This window comes from Phyllobates terribilis, unplaced genomic scaffold (genome assembly GCF_046119375.1).
Source record: "Phyllobates terribilis strain yellow unplaced genomic scaffold, ASM4611937v1 Scaffold_8__6_contigs__length_399053987, whole genome shotgun sequence".
Lineage (NCBI taxonomy): Eukaryota > Metazoa > Chordata > Amphibia > Anura > Dendrobatidae > Phyllobates > Phyllobates terribilis.
This window is the reverse complement of record NW_027362768.1, coordinates 28,929,885-28,950,074: the sequence shown is the minus strand read 5'-3', so window position 1 is coordinate 28,950,074 and position 20,190 is coordinate 28,929,885. Positions and strand designations below refer to the sequence as shown.

Below are 20,190 nucleotides of genomic sequence, written 5' to 3'. Positions count from 1 at the left end.
CCGCTGTAGATATATGTAGCAGAAGATGAAGGAGGGCGAGATAAGGTGAGGTTCTTGTTACCATTTTCATCTCTTCCCTCATAAATCACCGCTCACAGCTGCTATAAAGAATGCTCTCCAAGTCTCAGATCCTGCTCTAAGGTTGTTGATAGAATGTGGGTGGAGGCAGAAAAGGTATATACTGTGGGATACTGTATCCTAAGGGGAACAAACCTCTTTTGACGAGAAAATCAAGCTATTGTGTGAGCAAAAAAGGCACTATAGCAAATGTCCACGTTCAAGTGATCAACATCATGCACATAAAAGTCATACATTGTAGACAAATCTGAATATAATTCCAATAAAACCAGTCCTGACAACGTTGTTGCTTATATTGGCTGTGATGATTTTTCATTATTTTATTTTACTTTTTTTACAATTGTTCCTTTCTCACACAAATTGTTGGAAAGTGTTATTGATATTTGCATCAATGTTATGACAGATATATTTGCATATGCACGTCCCACATTAGGCCAGTCTGTGTAGTTGTATCCCTCAATATGTGTATGTGCACAATCCTGTGTACTAGACAAAGGGGTTGGACAATAGAAACAGGTTGTCTCATGAAGACCTTTTACCATATGTATTAATGACATCATAAAGAGGTTCTCACTCTCGGGACCTTGGATCCATCCAAAAAAGTTTATGGTACGTCATGAATTCGCATGGTCAGCATGTGATATCAATTTCTCTATTGCTGCAGGAGAAATATAAGGCCAGTAGCATATCATGTCATGAATATGTTGGTGCTATATAAATAAAAAGATTAGATTATTATATTTTACCAACAACAACCAATGAGCTCCGGGGGTTTCTGACATCAGACCCCCATAGATCAGCTGGCTACAAAGGGGGCTGCTAGGTTAAGTTCCCACATTGAGTTTTTGATGCTGCATATTTTCATTGCACAAAAAAATGTAGCGTTTTACAGTCCCTGAAAGGGAAATGGGATATATAGAAATCTCATGCCCTATGAGCTTTTTTTCTTATGCTGCGTAAACCGACCTACGTTTTTTAATTCTACAACATGTCAAATTCTCTTGCAGTAAATATATGTTTTATTTGTGCATATTCCCCGTAGAATTGAATGAAATTAGGAAAATCCAAAGGAAAAATATCATATATGCTCTTAGTACATTTCTTTAGCGTAAATGCACTAAAAATGCATGTAATCTACACATGAATTTGTCAATAAAGTTTTATCAAAGCTAAGAAACAGATAGTATCTAAAACAAAGCAGCTAAAATATGACATACCAAAAGGAGAAAAAAAGTACAGCAGAAATAAACATGATAAAATACATGTAAAAAACACTCAATAAACGCAATAACTTAATTTAGCTAATAGGTGCAGAAAAGTTGCAAAATCAAAATCTCTCCAAATACTCATTGTGGGAACGTAGCTTAATGGTGACAAAACTCTTGGAAGGTTGACAACTGAGATGTTGTCTAAAGTTTCTTGTATGAGAATAAATTCTCAGCTATGAACATGTCTTGTATTTTCTATCAGAAACATCTAGCAATTCTCTAAGATACTTTAAGGGGATTTTCACAGCACAGCCCTATCCTCATGATTTAAGCTACAGTATAATGCAATTCCTTGCAAAGTGTGTTACCAGGAGGGTTTTTGTGGAGGGAAAAACTGTGGAGGGGCTGTATATTGCTAAACTGACACAGCAAACTATCTATTGCCAGGATCATTTTCTCTGATGACACCTGCTTCAGATTGCTTGAGACTCCTAGAACAATGATTGTCTGAAGAATAAAAGGTGGGCGCTACCATGAGTCCTGTGTCATGCCAATAGTAAGACATCCTGGGACCAATCATGTGTGGGGGGTTTTCATCTAAGGAGGGGGCTTGCTCACAAATTTGCCTAAAAATACTGCCAGGAATAAAGAACTGTATCTAAACATTTTCCAAAAGCAACTTCTACCAACGATCCAGGGGCAATTTGTGGATGAACAATGCTTTTTACAGCATGATAGAGACCACGTCACAAGGCAAAAGTGATAACCAAGTGGCTCAGTGAACAAATCATTGACATTTTCGATCCACGGCAAGGAAACTGCCAAAATCTTAATCCCATTGAGAACTAGCGGTCAATCCTCCAAAAGCCTGTGGACAAACAAAACACAGAAACTGAGATAAACTCCAAGCACTGATCAGACAAAATGTGCTGTCATCAGTCAGGATTTGGCCCAGAAGCTGATATCCAGCAGCCACGAAGAAGGGCAGAAATCATGGACAATAAGGGTCAACACTGTAAATATTGAGTCCTTGCATAAACTTGATGTATTTGTCAAAAAGTGTAAAAACTTATGAAATGCTGATAATTGTACTGTAGTAACCATAGAAATATTGAACTAAAAGATCAAAAAACACTGAAGCATCAAACTGTAACAACCAAAATTCATGTCAGTCTCAAAACTTTTGGCCACGACTATATTGTCTTGATTCCACCACTCACGGTGTCCTAAAGATGATGTGAATGACAGCTCTGCCACCCTATGGGATCGAGGGCTGGCTGAGCTGTCAGGATTGTGAGTGACAGCTCTACCGCCCAATCTGAGGCACAGGTGTGAGTATTGTAAATGACAGCTCAGCCCTCCTATCTGGCTGTGTCTGTGGGATCTCCTCCAGGTGTCATATGATCTCGATGATTACAGGGCTATTTAGCACTCTGACAATTGTCAGATCATTGCCAATTGTAGCATTGCTCAAGTGGTGTGTTTGCTCTGCACTCTGAGTTGTATTCTGATCTCTGTTGCCCATCTTGACTTTACCTTTTTGACCATCCGTTTGACTTACCCCTTTGTGTTGATCCGCTACCTTTCTGATATTCTGACCTCGGACTGTTACCGGACTACCCTTTCGTCTTTCCCCTTTGTCTACAAGCCCTCTTGGTACTGACCCCGGACCTCTTGACTATCCTGCCTCAGGGTAAGTCCGTGAGTAGTGACTAGCATCACATGTATACTGCCTAATGAATTGATACTGTACTGGGCTAACCATTTATTGGGTGCATTGAACTGGTCACAGTTTCTCAGTAGACAGCTTGGTACATTCATGAAATCCCTTCAAAGCATAAAATCCCTCAACTGCTCATAATATCCTGGTTTAGATGTACACTGATTTCTCATGTGAAACTGAGATTTGCATATCATGCTTACTTGTAAACTTTTAACAGCATATAGGGTAACCAGAATTTGCGCTAAAGACTTTACTTGCATTTACAAAGGATTATCCACTTCTAAAAATTATATTGATGTATTTGTAATGTGATTATACTAAAGCTACTAATATAATCAGATTTCCAAATTTTTCCCAATCTTCAGTTATCAGTTCAGTTGTTTGTCCCAGCATTTGATTACATATTGCTCGGCCCTTATTCACATTTACGTCATTTGATATATGGTAAGGTTTTAATACTAGAGGATAGGACTGTCCCGAATATGGTTACCTTGATGTGGTGACATGGCTTTTAAGTTTTTTTTAATCAAAATAATGTTAACTAAATACCCTATGTTATTTTGGAGGACTATGTAGAGTCCATTATTCTGTATGAAGGACTATGTGGGGCCCATTATTCTGTATGGAGGACTATGTGGGGCCCATTATTCTGTATGGAGGACTATGTGGAGGCCATTATACTGTATGGAGGACTATGTAGGGCTCCTTATTCTGCATGAAGGACTATGTGGGGCCATTATTCTGTATGGAGGACTATGTGGTGCCCATTATTCTGTATGGAGGACTATGTGGGGCCTATTATACTGTATGGAGGACTATGTGGGGCCATTATAGTGTATGGAGGGCTATATGGGGCCCATTATACTATATGGAGGACAATGTGGGCCCATTATACTTTATAGCGGACTATGTGGGGCCACTATACTTAATGGAGGACTATGTAGGGCCATTATACTGTATGGAGGACTATGTTGGGCCCATTATTCTGTATGGAGGACTGTATAGGGAACATTATTCTGTATGGAGGGCTATATGGGGCTATTACACTGTATGGAGAACTATGTGTGGTCCATTATTCTGTATGGAGCACTATGTGGCCAAATGCTTTTTACTGCTCTTACATAACACATTGTCACGGGTGTATCAGAGGTGACAGACAGTTGCCCTGCAGTTGGTTGCAGGAGATCTCTACGTTTGCCATTACAGACATCTTCTTAGATGAGAGGCTCTAGGACCTAGCGGCTACCTCCCTCTGGGTAATTAGCTCTCTGGTCTGGGTGTATAAATACCTGGTGTGTCTGAGAGGGAGGTTCCGGCGATATTCATTACTACTTTTGAAGGCTTAGAAAGAGCTGTACTTCGTCCTCTCTGGAGCTTGAGGCCGTGTGCACATTTGTCTGGAGTTCGTCTAAAGCTAAGCAATATCCCCCTGTTTGTCTACACTTGTTGTCTATAGAGTTTAGTGAGATCGACTAGTGCTCATCTCCTCCCGTCCCTAGCCTTAGCCATACGCCAGGGAAAGTCAGGGCGGAGCACACATGTGGCGATTGGCGAGGAGCCAATATTGGAACGGTAGTTGAGACAGGGTGACACTAGACCAGACTAGGAGGTCTCCACTCCCCCCTTTCCCTAGTGTCTGGGCTTCCTTTCCCTTTTCCCTCTGTGTTCACTAAGTTTTTCTCACACCTGGCATGACACACTTTATATTCCTGTATGCCCCATTTGTGATTATGTGTTTATTTTATTCAAAGATCTATTAATTAAAATGTACTGTGTTTGTGGGATAACTCCTTTACATTTGTTTGTTTCCATATGAAAAGGTTCATCGTTTGATAAGGAAAAACTTCCTCAATTGTAGACTTGTTTTTAATAAATATCAAGGTTGGTGAAAGACTTTGTCCAAGGTTTTAATTTTGGCTCCCTGTGTATTTGAGTTTGACATCCCTGAGCTCAGAGACATGTATATTGAGCTCAGTGTCCGAACAGGAAAAAGAAAACTGCTAGACATTACCATCTTCCTCCTATAAATGCACTATTATATACACAGGTATACTCCATACACATAGCTGCTGTGATAATCAGCGGTGCTCTGTCATTATACAAAAAGTCACTGAAAGCCGTAAGTAGAAAAAGTGAAGATAACGGCACTCACCACATCATGGAAAAATCTTCTTTATTATTGCATAGCAACGTAAAAATCAGGTGGTGAGAGTACAGGCAAACAACAGGAGGCTATGAAGGTGTTGTGTCTACTGGCGCATGGTGGGTACCTGATGAGTTTGTTACTTTAAGTAGTTTACACACTTTGGGGACCACTTTATTGAAAATTTACTTCCTTTTTATGTTACCAGATATCGCATTTTAAGGCATGATGCATATCGATGCAACTTATATGACTTTCAAAGTGTGACGGTAAAGTAGGTAATCTTATGCAAATTGTGCCATCACTCATTTATCTATATGTTCTTATCTCTAACCTGCCACATTTCTATAATGCTTTATTTGCTACCTTTTAGGGGGTCTAAGATGGCAGCTGAACAGGTCTTGGACAGGAACTATGTGTCCCCAAGGTGCCAGGCTCTAGCACACATAGTGCTGGGAGGAGTTTAATGGGCCCGGATTATGGGTTCGGGTTTTACGAGCATCTGAAAGAGCTGGGTGGGATCGGCTGCTCACTTACCTCAAGTCCAGGTTTTGGGATGGCCTATTTAAGGCAGCTGGTGCTGTCTCACTTAGTCTGTGTGTGTGCAAGGTAAGGAGGCCTTGTATGTGCTGCTCAGACCCGGCTGGAGTCTGAAAGTGAAGGTTTAACATTTAAATAACTGAGCCTATGCTTTATATGGACTGGTTATTTTCCATTTTGGTTCTGTTATACCTTTTTGTTCCCAGAAAAGACTGTTTTATTTTGTTAAACCAGACGGTTTATGCACATTTAATAAACTGCCCGTTTGTTTGCTCCGACGAACTGAATCCTTGTGTGAACCAGAGTCTACCATAGAGCCGATCCCTCATATCGGGAATCTTATTTATTAGTATTTACAAGTAGTCACTATTATAGAAATCTGGGCCCTATGTGTATTATTCATGAACGCCTCTTATTATGCTATGTACAGTGCTGCTCACCATTATTGGTACCCCTTTATTTTTTTCACAGTCTGTACAATATCTCCAGAAATAAATGGAATTGTACCAAAGTTATATCATCAGGATTTTTTAATTAGTGGTCCAAAGTAATACAACAATAAAACATTGTTTTTCAACTTCCATGTTGCAATTTCAAAGAAGAAACAGAATGAACAGCATGTGCACCTAATTAATACTTGGTTGTACACCCTTTAGCATTGAGGACAGCCTCCAAACGTTTCTTGTAGCCATCTATAAGCTTCTTGCACTTCTCAGCTGGAATTTTCTCCCACTCTTCCTTTGCAGTTTGTTCAAGCTCTTGAATGTTTGCAGTGTTCTTTTTCCCAATGGCAGATTTCAGCTCACCCCAAAGATTTTCAATGAGATTGAGGTCAGGACTCATTGCTGGCCATTTTAAAATGTTTAAAAAGTGTGTGCTATGGGGTACAATTTTTTCTTTTTCAACCATTCCTGTGTACTTTTGGATGTGTGCTTTGGTTCATTGTCTTGCTGGAGAACTCATGATCTTCGACTCAAACCAAGTGTTCTTACAATGGGTAGGACATTTCGCTCTAAAATATCTTGATAATTCTCTGATTTCATGATTCCTGTGATATGGTCAAGGCCTCCAGTACCGGATGCAGCAAAGCAACCCCACAGCATTATGGATCATCCACCATGATTAACTGTTGGTAAAGTGTTCTTTTCCTTATAAGTTTCATTACACCATCTGTAAACAAACTGTTGCTTTGCATTGCCATTTTTGTTTCATCTGTCCACAGAACATTTTCCCAGAAGGATTGTGGTTTGTCAAGGTACTCTTTTGCAAAGATCAGTAATTCCTTTTTATGTCATTTCTTCAGAAATGGTTTCTTCCTTGACCTTTTCCCATAAATCTCTGCTTGGTTTAGTGTGCGGCGTATGGTATTTGTTGAAACCTTGACCCCAGACTGTTCCAGGTTGGCCTTCACGTCTTTAGATGTTGACGTGGTGTTTTTTCTACCATTCGCACCAACCTTCGAAGACATCTCTTGTCGATTTTCCTCTCTCCCCCATGTCCAGGGAGGTTTTTGATGGTTCCATGCTTGGCAAACTTCTTAATAATGTTGCGCACTGTTGGAACTGGGATACCAAGGTCTTTGGAGATGGCCTTATACCCTTCGGAAGTCTGGTGTTTGCTAATAATAGCAGTCCTGATGTCCTCAGACAGCTCCTTTGTCTTCATCACTATGACAAAGGAACAAGGCCTACCATGTGACTTTTTAAAACACTGAAGTCATCATTCATTGGCTAATTCATGTCACATGGGCACCGACAATTAATCACAGGTGAATCTCTTTTGTGATTTACCACAAGCGAGTCAAAATGTGTTTCCATACTAAATTAATGTAAAGGGTGCCAATACCAGTGACACAGCAAGCTTTAGGTTTTTCTATTTTTCCCTCCCATAGTTTTTTGCTTTAAATTATTGTTTATCATTTGCTGTTTTGTATTTAAAATGAGTGCTCTATACAAAAACCTGTTTCACTTGATTCATTTTTTTCAGGCGATATTCCACATTATGTACTTCAACTTCATGGCTGCCAATAACGATGAGCAGGACTGTATAAATATTGTATGTTTGATTGTCTAAATCTCATAAGGATATCAATCTACTGAAAATTGAATAATGTACTAATATCATCTCCTTCCCTTCCTTTCTCCAAGTGCCCAAGGGCCACTACCTATAGTTGTTTTCAAAAAGCTTGAGGAACACTTTGTGTTCTTCAGGCTTGATAATACTTTTACATTTAGCCCAAACTGGCTTATACACAGCTCCCCCTCTGTTTTTTTGTCTGTTTGTCCATTTATGTAGTTAACTTCTTAAATGTCTTTCAAATCCTTGCTCTCAACCCTTGAATTGATCTCTCATAATGTTCAAGGTTTAAACTCTTTGCAAAAGCAAAAAAAAGCATTTCAATTTTATAAGTCAGTAAATGCTGATATTTATTGTTTGCAATGGGCAGAGAATAGAGCTGGAGTGACATAGGATTCAGATCTACAAATAGATTTCGAAACGCGTAAGGTCTGCCTTACATATGGCGCTTTTTTAATGGAACTAATAAAATGGACGTTTTAACTTTACATTTCTTGTGATGGATTCGGAGAAGGTGCTGGAGTTTTTCTCATCTACTTCCTACTGCTTCTCATCCCTGGATTTGCTACCAAGGATTTCCGTGCACCAGTGGACCCTTATGGCATATGCATGGTAGGCTGAAATTTTTCCTTTTTTTCCTTATACACTTAAAATTATAGACTGTTCATATCTTTGTCAGTGGGCAAACTTACAAAAACAGCAAGAGCGCAAATATTTATTTCCCCCACTGTAGATGCCACATTAGTCATAGTGGTGGTCAGAAATTGTGGGTCATAGCCCTTTTTCAATAATTTTTTGGTTAAGGCGTCCGATTCCTGTTTGAAGTCCTGATCCTTAGAACAGTTGCGATGCAATCTTAAATATTGGCTGCGAAGTACATTCAAGACCCAACTAGGGAAGTGGCAGCTCTCGATGGAAATACAGCTATTTGAATTTGACCATTTTTAATATAGACATTCAGATCAAGGAAATTAATGGACGTAGTACTAGTGGTAGAAGTAAAGTTTAGATAAAAGGTGTTATTATTTACGTCATTAAGGAACTCTTGATGTGACAGTAGGTCTCCTGACCAGATAAACAGGATGTCATCGATGAACAGATGCCATTCTACCAAGTTCGCGCAGCAACCCGCCCGAGTGGATGGTGGTCTCTTCCCACCTACCCACATATAGGTTGGCGTAACTGGGCGCAAACCTGGTCCCCATGGCAGTGCTCCACTGCTGGGAGTAGTAGTCCTCTTCATATTTGAAAAAGTTATGTGTTAATGTTAGAACCTTGCTGTTAGGTTTTTTTTCCTTTGCTGGTCACATGACCTTGTTGGCCTATTTAATCCTGCTCCGCCCTTCTGGCTTTGCTGGACTTCATTGTATATCTACTTTCTAGCTAGCCTGTGCTCTGTATCTAACTCTGTTAGTTTGCTTGGTCTACGGACCTCTATGTTCTATCTATTTTGTTTGTTCGTCTGTCTGCTACTATTTCTGTTAGGAGGTGTCCCATATTCCTCCCAGTCCTTAGTACTTGTAGGGATTCCCTCCCCACATCTATAGGTCTCCGTACAGACTAGATTAGGACTTTAGCAGGTCTGATCGCAGGATCAGGTTCCCTGTTACATCGTAGGGATTCAGCTGAGTCCTATAGTAGGGACAGATCTCCTCTCTTTCCTTAGCTTTGGTAGCAGAACATAACAGTAAGTCCAGCCTGCAAATTCTCTAAGGAAAGATTTTTTTTTTTTTTGTTCCATCATGGTGTCGGTTCAGGATTTGGCTAAACACCTGCAGGGACTCTCTCTGGAAGTGGCCGAGCTCCGTCAGCACGTGAGTAACTGTCCTGGAGCATATTTCTTGGAGCCTAAGGTATGTTTGCCGGATTTATTTTTTGGTGAACATCGAGAATTTTTTTCATTTAAAAATGCTTGCTTATTGTATTTTCGTTTGAGACCCAAGTCCTCTGGGGATGAATCCCAGCGCGTAGGGTTCATAATGTCACTTTTGCGCAAAGAGCCTCAGGAGTGGGCCTTTTCTTTGCAACCTAGTGATACATGCTTCAGATCAGTGGATAGTTTTTTTTCTGCTTTAGGACTATTATATGATGATCCTGACCGTGTGGCATCAGCTGAGACTGAGTTGAGACGTTTAAAACAAGGATCAGGTAATGTCGAAAAATATTGTACTCATTTTCGTCGTTGGTCCACTCAAACAGGGTGGAACGATTCTGCTCTGAAAAGTCTATTTCTTGCTGGGCTCAGTGAAAGGGTTAAAGACCTGCTAATTGCTTATCCTACACCTGAGGATTTGCAACAGGCTATGCAATTAGCTATACGGGTGGATAGAAGACTGCGTGCTAGGGTTAATGAGAGCAAATCCTCTGCTATGTCAGTTTCTGGTTATGATAATGTGTGTACTAACAGTGGTGAACCGATGGAGATTGGATCGGTGGCACCTCGCTCTCAAGAAAAAGACCGTCGTTTTTCGGAAGGCTTGTGTTTCTATTGCGGAAAATCTGGTCATTTGATTAAAGGCTGTGAGCTTCGTATGAAGAAAGAAAAAAAAATGGTCAGTCACGCCCGTATTGCCTGTTTAAATTCCAAGGGTATATTTTTAGCTGCTTCCACGATTGCTCAGGAAAAATTAATGGAATTTCGGGTGTTTGTTGATTGCGGGTCTACACTGAATGTAATTGATGGGGGATTCGTGGAAAAACTCAATTTAAAACCTGAACCTTTATCATCCCCCATTGCTGTGGTTTCTGTGGATGGCTCCCCTTTGAAGAATATTACTCTCAAGGTCAGTGAATTTCCTCTCACTATTAATGGTGTTCACCATGAGAAATTGGATTTGGTAGTGTTGAATAACTTGCCTTCTCCAGTAATATTGGGTTTGCCCTGGTTAAAATTTCACAATCCTGTACTGGATTGGTCTACCAGTGAAATTAAATCCTGGAGCCATAAATGTTATGACAAGTGTTGTAACGGGCGTATTGCAGCTTTGGATAGGGGAGAATTGCCTGTTCCTATTCAGGATTTTTGGAGAGTTTTTTCTGAGAAGGAATCGCAGGTTTTGCCTCCCCATAGAGACTATGATTGTTCTATTGAATTTGTCCCTGGAGCGACTCTTCCTAAAAGTCGTTTATTTAACCTTACTATTCCTGAGAGGAAGGCTTTGGAGGAATACATACAGACAAGTTTGGCCGCCGGTCACATTAGGCCCTCTAAGTCTCCTGTGGCGGTTGGATTTTTTTTTGTAAAAAAAAAGGACGGCGGTTTACGTCCTTGTCTGGATTTTCGTGAGATTAACAAAATTACGGTACGCAATCCTTACCCACTGCCATTGATTCCTGATCTGTTTAACCAGTTATTGGGGGCCAAGTGGTTCTCTAAAATTGACCTTAAGGGGGCATACAATCTGTTGCGCATGAAGGAGGGTGATGAATGGAAGACTGCTTTTAACACTCCTGTGGGTCATTTTGAGAATCTGGTTATGCCTTTTGGTCTTACTAATGCTCCTGCATTTTTTCAGAATCTGATTAATGACATCCTTAGACCTTTGATCGGTAAAAATGTGGTTGTGTATTTGGATGACATTTTGATTTATTCGCCAGATCTGGAGTCTCATTGGCGGAGCGTGCGTGAGGTATTACAGTTATTAATGGACAATTCGCTTTTTGCTAAGCTGGAGAAATGTGAGTTCGCTGTACAGAGAATTAGTTTTTTGGGCTACATTATCTCCAGCAAAGGTTTTGAGATGGATCCGGTTAAGGTTCAGGCTGTGCAGGAATGGCCTAGGCCTATTGGTTTGAAATCGATACAGAGGTTTTTGGGTTTCGCCAATTACTACAGAAAATTCATAAAAAATTTTTCTAGTATTGTCAAACCTCTGACTGATCTCACCAGGAAAGGTGCTGATGCGGTTCAGTGGTCTTCTGAGGCCATTGAAGCTTTTGTGTATCTCAAGGAGAGGTTCACCTCTGCTCCCATCCTTATGCAGCCTGATGTTACTAGGCCGTTTTTGGTTGAGGTTGATGCTTCCTCTGTGGGGGTTGGCGCAGTATTGTCTCAGGATAACGGGGATGGATTACATCCCTGTGCCTTTTTTTCAAAAAAATTTTCGGAGACTGAACTGAATTACGATATTGGTAATCGGGAATTATTGGCTATTAAACTCGCATTTGAACACTGGCGCCACTTCTTGGAAGGTGCGGAATTTCCCGTTCAGGTTCTTACGGATCATAAAAATCTGATATATCTTGATGCTGCCAAGCGCCTGAATGCCCGTCAGGCTAGGTGGGCACTGTTTTTCTCGCGGTTTAATTTCTCCGTTACTTACATCCCTGGTACTAAGAATGTTAAGGCGGATGCCTTGTCTCGCAGTTTTTCTCCCATAGTCGGTGCTGAGAAAGAGGAAAACATTTTACAAGAAGGTGTTGTGATAGCTGCTTTAGACTCCGTTTTGGAAGATGAGATTCTTAAAGCTCAGGAGAATGCCCCATCTAACACTCCTCATGGGAGGTTGTTTGTGCCTGGGACCTTTAGGAGAGATTTGTTTGTTGAGTGTCACGAATCTCGGTTGGCAGGTCATCCCGGAATCTCTGAGACTAAGAGACTGGTGGGTCGCAGTTTTTGGTGGCCTGGATGGCAGAAGGAAGTCATTAAGTGGGTGCGCCAATGTACTATATGTGCTAGATCTAAGTCCTCACATACTCCTGCTGCGGGGTTGCTTTGTCCTTTGGAGGTCCCCAGTGCTCCTTGGACACATTTGGCTATGGACTTTATAACTGACCTTCCCCCCTCTGAGGGTTTTACTGTCATCTGGGTGGTCGTGGACCGTTTTAGCAAGATGTGTCACTTGGTTCCCTTCGTCAAACTGCCCTGCGCTAAAACTCTCGCTAAGGCCTTTGTCAAGGAAATTGTCAGACTTCATGGCGTTCCTACTGACATTGTTTCTGATAGGGGTCCTCAGTTCGTGGCTCGTTTTTGGCGTGCCTTTTGTGACAGGTTGGGAATTCATTTGTCGTTTTCATCCGGATATCATCCTGAATCTAATGGCCAGACAGAAAGGAAAAACCAGGATGTTGAGCAGTTCTTGCGTTGTTTTGTGGCAGACAATCAAGAGGGGTGGTCTGAGTTTCTGCCACTTGCCGAATTTGCTCTGAACAATCATACATCTTCTTCTGCTGGTTGTTCGCCTTTTTTTTGTTGTTCTGGGAGACATCCGTCGTTTGGGTCGTTCTCCAAGTTGGGATCTGCCGTGCCTGAGGAGGAGAATTTTTCCGGTGATTTGGAAAGAGTTTGGACGGATGTGCGTGGTAATCTTCAGGAGGCCAACAGAAAATCTAAAGACTACTTTGATAGGAAACGACAGGAGGTTTTGTTCGCTGTTGGTGACATGGTTTGGTTGTCCTCTAGGAATCTGCGGTTGAGGATTCCTTCTAAGAAATTGGGTCCCAAGTTTGTAGGGCCCTTTAAGGTGCTTCAGGTTGTCAACCAATCTGCTGTTAGGTTGGAGGTTCCTACCTCCTGGAGAATTAATCCGGTCTTTCATGTCTCTCTGTTAAAAAAAGCTGTTGTGTCGGATGGTGACGCCTCTGCCTCTGTTCCTCCGGTGGTGGAGGACGGGGAATATGAAATTTCTCGCATCCTTGACTCTAGACGGTATAGAGGTAGTTTGCAGTATCTTGTGGCCTGGAAAGGTTTCGGACCCGAGGATAACTCTTGGGTGAGGTCAGATGATGTTTCCGCGTCCAGACTTATCAGAGCGTTTCACAGGAGATTTCCTGATAAGCCTGGTCCTAGGGGATCCGGAGGATCCTCTTAGAAGGGGGGGTACTGTTAGAACCTTGCTGTTAGGTTTTTTTTCCTTTGCTGGTCACATGACCTTGTTGGCCTATTTAATCCTGCTCCGCCCTTCTGGCTTTGCTGGACTTCATTGTATATCTACTTTCTAGCTAGCCTGTGCTCTGTATCTAACTCTGTTAGTTTGCTTGGTCTACGGACCTCTATGTTCTATCTATTTTGTTTGTTCGTCTGTCTGCTACTATTTCTGTTAGGAGGTGTCCCATATTCCTCCCAGTCCTTAGTACTTGTAGGGATTCCCTCCCCACATCTATAGGTCTCCGTACAGACTAGATTAGGACTTTAGCAGGTCTGATCGCAGGATCAGGTTCCCTGTTACATCGTAGGGATTCAGCTGAGTCCTATAGTAGGGACAGATCTCCTCTCTTTCCTTAGCTTTGGTAGCAGAACATAACAGTTAAGATGAAGACCATGCATTCTTGGATAAAGTTAATCTGCTCGGCGGGCATATTTTGTTGTTGGAAGAAATGGGTAGACACTTCACAGCCTTTGTCATGTCGAATCATAGTAGAGTACAGACCAAAAGTTTGGACACACCTCATTTAAAGATTTTTCTGTATTTTCATGACTTTGAAAATTGTACATTCACACTGAAGGCATCAAAACTATGAATTAACACATGTGGAATTATATACTTAACAAAAAAGTGTGAAACAACTGAAAATATGTCTTATATTCTAGGTTCTTCAAAGAAGCCACCTTTTGCTTTGATGACTGCTTTGCACACTCTTGGCATTCTCTTGATGAGCTTCAAGAGGTAGTCACCGGAAATGGTCTTCCAGCAATCTTGAAGGAGTTCCCAGAGATGCTTAGCACTTGTTGGCCCTTTTGCCTTCACTCTGCGGTCCAGCTCACCCCAAACCATCTCGATTGGGTTCAGGTCTGGTGACTGTGGAGGCCAGGTCATCTGGCGTAACACCCCATCACTCTCCGTCTTGGTCAAATAGCCCTTACACAGCCTGGAGGTGTGTTTGGGTTCATTGTCCTGTTGAAAAATAAATGATGGTCCAACTAAACGCAAACCGGGTGGAATAACATGCCGCTGCAAGATGCTGTGGTAGCCATGCTGGTTCAGTATGCTTTCAATTTTGAATAAATCCCCAACAGTGTCACCAGCAAAGCACTCCCACACCATCACACCTCCTCCTCCATGCTTCACGGTGGGAACCAGGCATGTAGAGTCCATCCGTTCACCTTTTCTGCGTCGCACAAAGACACGGTGGTTGGAACCAAAGATCTCAAATTTGGACTCATCAGACCAAAGCACAGATTTCCACTGGTCTAATGTCCATTCCTTGTGTTCTTTAGCCCAAACAAGTCTCTTCTGCTTGTTGCCTATCCTTAGCAGTGGTTTCCTAGCAGCTATTTTACCATGAAGGCCTGCTGCACAAAGTCTCCTCTTAACAGTTGTTGTAGAGATGTGTCTGCTGCTAGAACTCTGTGTGGCATTGACCTGGTCTCTAATCTGAGCTGCTGTTAACCTGCGATTTCTGAGGCTGGTGACTCGGATAAACTTATCATCAGAAGCAGAGGTGACTCTTGGTCTTCCTTTCCTGGGGCGGACCTCATGCGAGCCAGTTTCTTTGTAGCACTTGATGGTTTTTGCAACTGCACTTGGGGACACATTCAAAGTTTGCCCAATTTTTCGGACTGACTAACCTTCATTTCTTAAAGTAATGATGGCCACTCGTTTTTCTTTACTTAGCTGCTTTTTTCTTGCCATAATACATATTCTAACAGTCTATTCAGTAGGACTATCAGCTGTGTATCCACCAGACTTCTGCACAACACAACTGATGGTCCCAACCCTATTTATAAGGCAAGAAATCCCACTTATTAAACCTGACAGGGCACACCTGTGAAGTGAAAACCATTTCCGGTGACTACCTCTTGAAGCTCATCAAGAGAATGCCAAGAGAGTGCAAAGCAGTCATCAAAGCAAAAGGTGGCTACTTTGAAGAACCTAGAATATAAGACATATTTTCAGTTGTTTCACACTTTTTTGTTAAGTATATAATTCCACATGTGTTAATGCATAGTTTTGATGCCTTCAGTGTGAATGTACAATTTTCAAAGTCATGAAAATACAGAAAAATCTTTAAAAGAGAAGGTGTGTCCAAACTTTTGGTCTGTACTGTATATAAGGAGATGATATCCATAGTACTCAAGATATAATGGTCCCGCCAAGGGACTTTATTCAATATTTGTATGGCATGCTTGCAATCCTTTAGGTGGGAGGGTAGTACATGCACTAAGTCCTGTAGTTGATGATCCACAAATCTAGATAAATTAGCAGTGAGACATTGGATTCCTGAAATGATCGGTCTCCCTGGGGGAGGTGTAGTACCTCTGTCTATTTGGCGGGGTAAAGTTGGTTGGTCAAATTGATTCCCTGGTGTTTCATCAATGGTATTTAGTGGTTTGAATCTATTTTGGGTAGTGATTGGAGTATGGTCAAAATTCTCAAAGTTAAAAGAGGTAGAGGTGCGAGGAGTGGACGGCCCTTGGTTGATGGGCGTGTGGGTGGATGGATTGTGAATTAGGGTAAGTTCGCCATCCGGAGTGGGGTATACTGAAAACCTATCCTCTGAGAGTGTGGAGGCCGAGAGACTGCCTACCACTTCCTCCAAAGAAGGGAGATTGTTGATTACAATGATGTTGATCTGGTAGTGGGACAGCGTCTCTACCAAATTTACTTAGTTTCTTTTCGAATATTTCTTGTTCTTTTTGGTTGATTCTGTTTCTGATACTTTTTGAGAGACAAATGACTTCTGGATGGTTCTGGTAAGGCTTAATATCATTAAAGAGTTTGGTGATTTTTGTTTTATTTTCCAGAAGTTGTTTCTTTCTTTTGTCTATTATAAAATTGACGGCTTGTTTGGAGAATGTTTTGAACATGAGGTCCCACTCTGCTAGAGTGGCTGGATCGCCGATGTCTCCTGATAGGGACTTTGAGGCTATAAGACCAGCAGGGATACTATTGAAAGCTAGATAATGTTCTAGGGTGGCGACCTCCCATAGGTCCCTCATTTCTTTCAGGAGTTGTTCCAGAATTTTAAGAGATTCTTTAATGCCATTGATTTTTTCCTGATTAGGTTTGGACGTTTTTTGATGTGAAGTGTGGAAGAATTGATGAATATTTTCAATACCGTATTTTTCGGACTATAAGACGCACTTTTTTCCTCCACAAGTTTGGAGGAAAATGGGGGGTGCGTCTTATAGTCCGAATGTTGGGGGGGGGGTGTATATATATGTGGGGTGTGGGGGGAGTAGTAGCGGTGGAGGAGCGGGGCACAGGAGGCAGCAGCCGCCCGCTGCAGCCTACACTGTCCCCGCTGCTAAAGAAAATGAATATTCAGTGCTCCCCACGCCCATTGGGCATGGGGAGCACTGAATATTCATGCTCCTTAATAGCGGCACACAGTGTAGCCGCGCTGCGGCTCCTGCTGCTGCCGGAATCGCCTGTGCCCGCTGTTAAAGGGCATGAATAGTCAACCTCTCTCCACGCCCATGGGCGTGGGGAGGGGGTGAATATTCATGCCCTTTAATAAGCGGGTACACGAGATAGCCGGCAGCAGCAGGAGCCGCAGCGCGGCTCCGCTGTGTGCCGGCTATGAAGGAGAGTGAAGTCACTGCTCCCCGCGCACACAGTCTCTGCATGGGGAGCAGTGACTTCCGGCAGCTGATCACTCCTTGTGAGCCATGCATGGCAGTGACGTCATGCGCGGCTCACATGGAGAGATCAGTGCAGGCAGACAGGACGCAGCGCTGGAGGAGAGAAGAGAGGTGAGTAGGAGTGTTTATTTTTTTATGTGCAGCATGATGGGGATTAGGGGGACCATGCATATTAGGATAAGGATGAGGGAGCCATACATACCAGGGTAAGGATGAAGGGGCCATACATACCAGGATAGGGATTAGGGGTGCCATGCATACCAGGACAGGGATGAGGGGTGCCATGCATACCAGGACAGGGATGAGGGGTGCCATGCATACCAGGATATGGATGAGAGGTGCCATGTATACTAGAATAAGGATGAGGGGTGCCATGCATACCAGGATGGAGGGGTTCCATGCATACCAGGATGGAGGAATGCAAGGCATACCAGGATGGGGATGGGGACCACGTATAAAAGGAAGGGGGACATATATACCAGGATGGGGGATATTGTCAGAATTGGGGGACATTACCCCTATACCAGTGTCAGCAGAAGACCCCCTCCCCCTTAAAAGTGCATCATGACCACATTTTTTGCTTAAATTTTTATTTTTATTTTCCTCCATTAAAACCTAGGTGCGTCTTATAGTCCGGTGCGTCGTATAGTCCGAAAAATACGGAACGTTGCTTCCTATCCTGCCAAAGATCTCCCATATTGATTTAAATGCCCGGAGATGGGGAGAACAAAAAATGAAAATATAATAGAGCCTACTGGAGCTGCCGCTGTATGTGTTATAAGATAGTAAATTAAAATAGGATATAGTGAGGCTGGTAGGCTAGGAATACAAACTCTCTACCTGTGGCCATGATCGAGTCTACCCCAGGATCCCTTTCGACACCATTTTATTATTTATCAATTTAGTGACTATTCTAAATCCATCAATAAATTCTTATTCATTTTAGCCACTTCCTAATCTCTTTTATTTGTGTCTACCAGACCAGCGCGAATTATACACTGCTCAAAAAAATAAAGGGAACGCTCAAATAACACATCCTAGATCTGAATGAATGAATGAAATATTCTCATTGAATACTTTGTTCTGTACAAAGTTGAATGTACTGACAACAAAATCACACAAAAATCATCAATGGAAATCAAATTTATTAACCAATGGAGTCCTGGATTTGGAGTCACCCCCAAAATTAAAGTGGAAAAACACACTACAGGCTGATCCAACTTTGATGTAATGTCCTTAAAACAAGTCAAAATGAGGCTCAGTATTGTGTGTGGCCTCCACGTGCCTGTATGACCTCCCTACAATGCCTGGGCATGCTCCTGATGAGGTTGCGGATGGTCTCCTGTGGGATCTCCTCCCAGACCTGAACTAAAGCATACGCCAACTCCTGGACAGTCTGTGGTGTGGTGGTTGGTGGATGGAGAGAGACATGTCCCAGATGTGCTCAATCGAATTCAGGTCTGAGGAACAGGCGGACAAGTCCATAGCTTCAATGCCTTCATCTTGCAGGAACTGCTGACACACTCCAGCCACAAGAGGTCAGGCATTGTCCTGCATTAGGAGGAACCCAGGGCCAACCGCACCAGCATATGGTCTCACAAGGGGTCTGAGGATCTCCTCTCAGTACCTAATGGCAGTCAGGCTACCTCTGGCGAGCACATGGAGGGCTGTGTGGCCCTTCAAAGAAATGCCACCCCACACCATTACTGACCCACTGCCAAACTGGTCATGCTGAAGGATGTTGCAGGCAGCAGATCGCTCTCCACAGCGTCTCCAGACTTTGTCACATGTGCTCAGTGTGAACCTGCTTTCATCTGTGAAGAGCACAGGGCGCCAGTAGCGACTTTGCCAATCCTGGTGTTCTGTGGCAAATGCCAAGCGTCCTGCATGGTGTTGGACTGTTGAGCACAATCCCCATCTGTGGACGTTGGGCCCTCATACCACCCTCATGGAGTTGGTTTCTAACCGTTTGTGCAAGACACATGCACATTTGTGGCCTGCTGGAGGTCATTTTGCAGGGCTCTGGCAGTGCTCCTCCTTGCACAAAGGCGGAGGTAGCGGTTCTGCTGCTGGGTTGTTGCCCTCCTACGGCCCCCTCCACATCTCCTGGTGTACTGGCCTGTCTCCTGGTAGCGCCTCCAGCCTCTGGACACTACATTGACAGACACAGCAAACCTTCTTGCCACAGCTCGCATTGATGTGCCATCCTGGATGAGCTGCACTACCTGAGCAACTTCTGCGGGTTGTAGAGTCTGTCTCATGCTACCACGAGTGTGAAAGCACAACCAACATTCAAAAGTGACCAAAATATCAGCCAGAAAGCATTGGTACTGAGATGTGGTCTGTGGTCCCCACCTGCAGAACCACTCCTTTATTGGGTGTGTCTTGATAATTGCCAATAATTTCCATCTATTGTCTATTCCATTTGCACAACAGCATGTGAAATTGATTGTCAATCAGTGTTGCTTCCTAAGTGGACAGTTCGATTTCACAGAAGTTTGATTTACTTGGAGTTAAATTCTGTTGTTTAAGTGTTTCCTTTATTTTTTTGAGCAGTGTATTTTACTGTTTATATTTTTTTTCTGACACCTTGTGGTAATTGTCAAAATTTGCAGCAGGTCTAATTGACTAGCCTACCAGCGCCACTATACCCTATTTTAATCATTTTAGAAAAATATATTTATTTTAGGATGTTAAAAGGCTTAGGGCTTGTGCACATGTTGCAGATTTGGTGCATTTTTGCCATGCAGATTTGCTAGCAAAACCTGATGCAATCCTGATACCAGCAAAGGGAATGAAAAACCTGAAGTGTCATGCACACGTGGAGTATTTTTGACATGCAGATTTGGTGCAGAAAATAATCGGCAGCATCAATTCTCTGTGCGTTTTTCACCACTGA

General features: G+C 42.6%; 1 protein-coding gene across 1 annotated transcript in view; it reads right to left on the bottom strand.

The window, feature by feature from the left end:
* The window catches only part of FNDC7 (fibronectin type III domain containing 7), a 46,324-nt gene extending 46,205 nt beyond the window's left edge, over window positions 1-119 (bottom strand). Inside the window, exon 1 of the mRNA XM_073642541.1 lies at window positions 2-119. Within this exon, the coding sequence (XP_073498642.1) occupies window positions 2-82 (81 nt within the window). The 5' untranslated portion in view covers window positions 83-119. The remainder of the gene's footprint in view (window position 1) is intronic.
* Window positions 120-20,190: the final 20,071 nt, after the last annotated feature.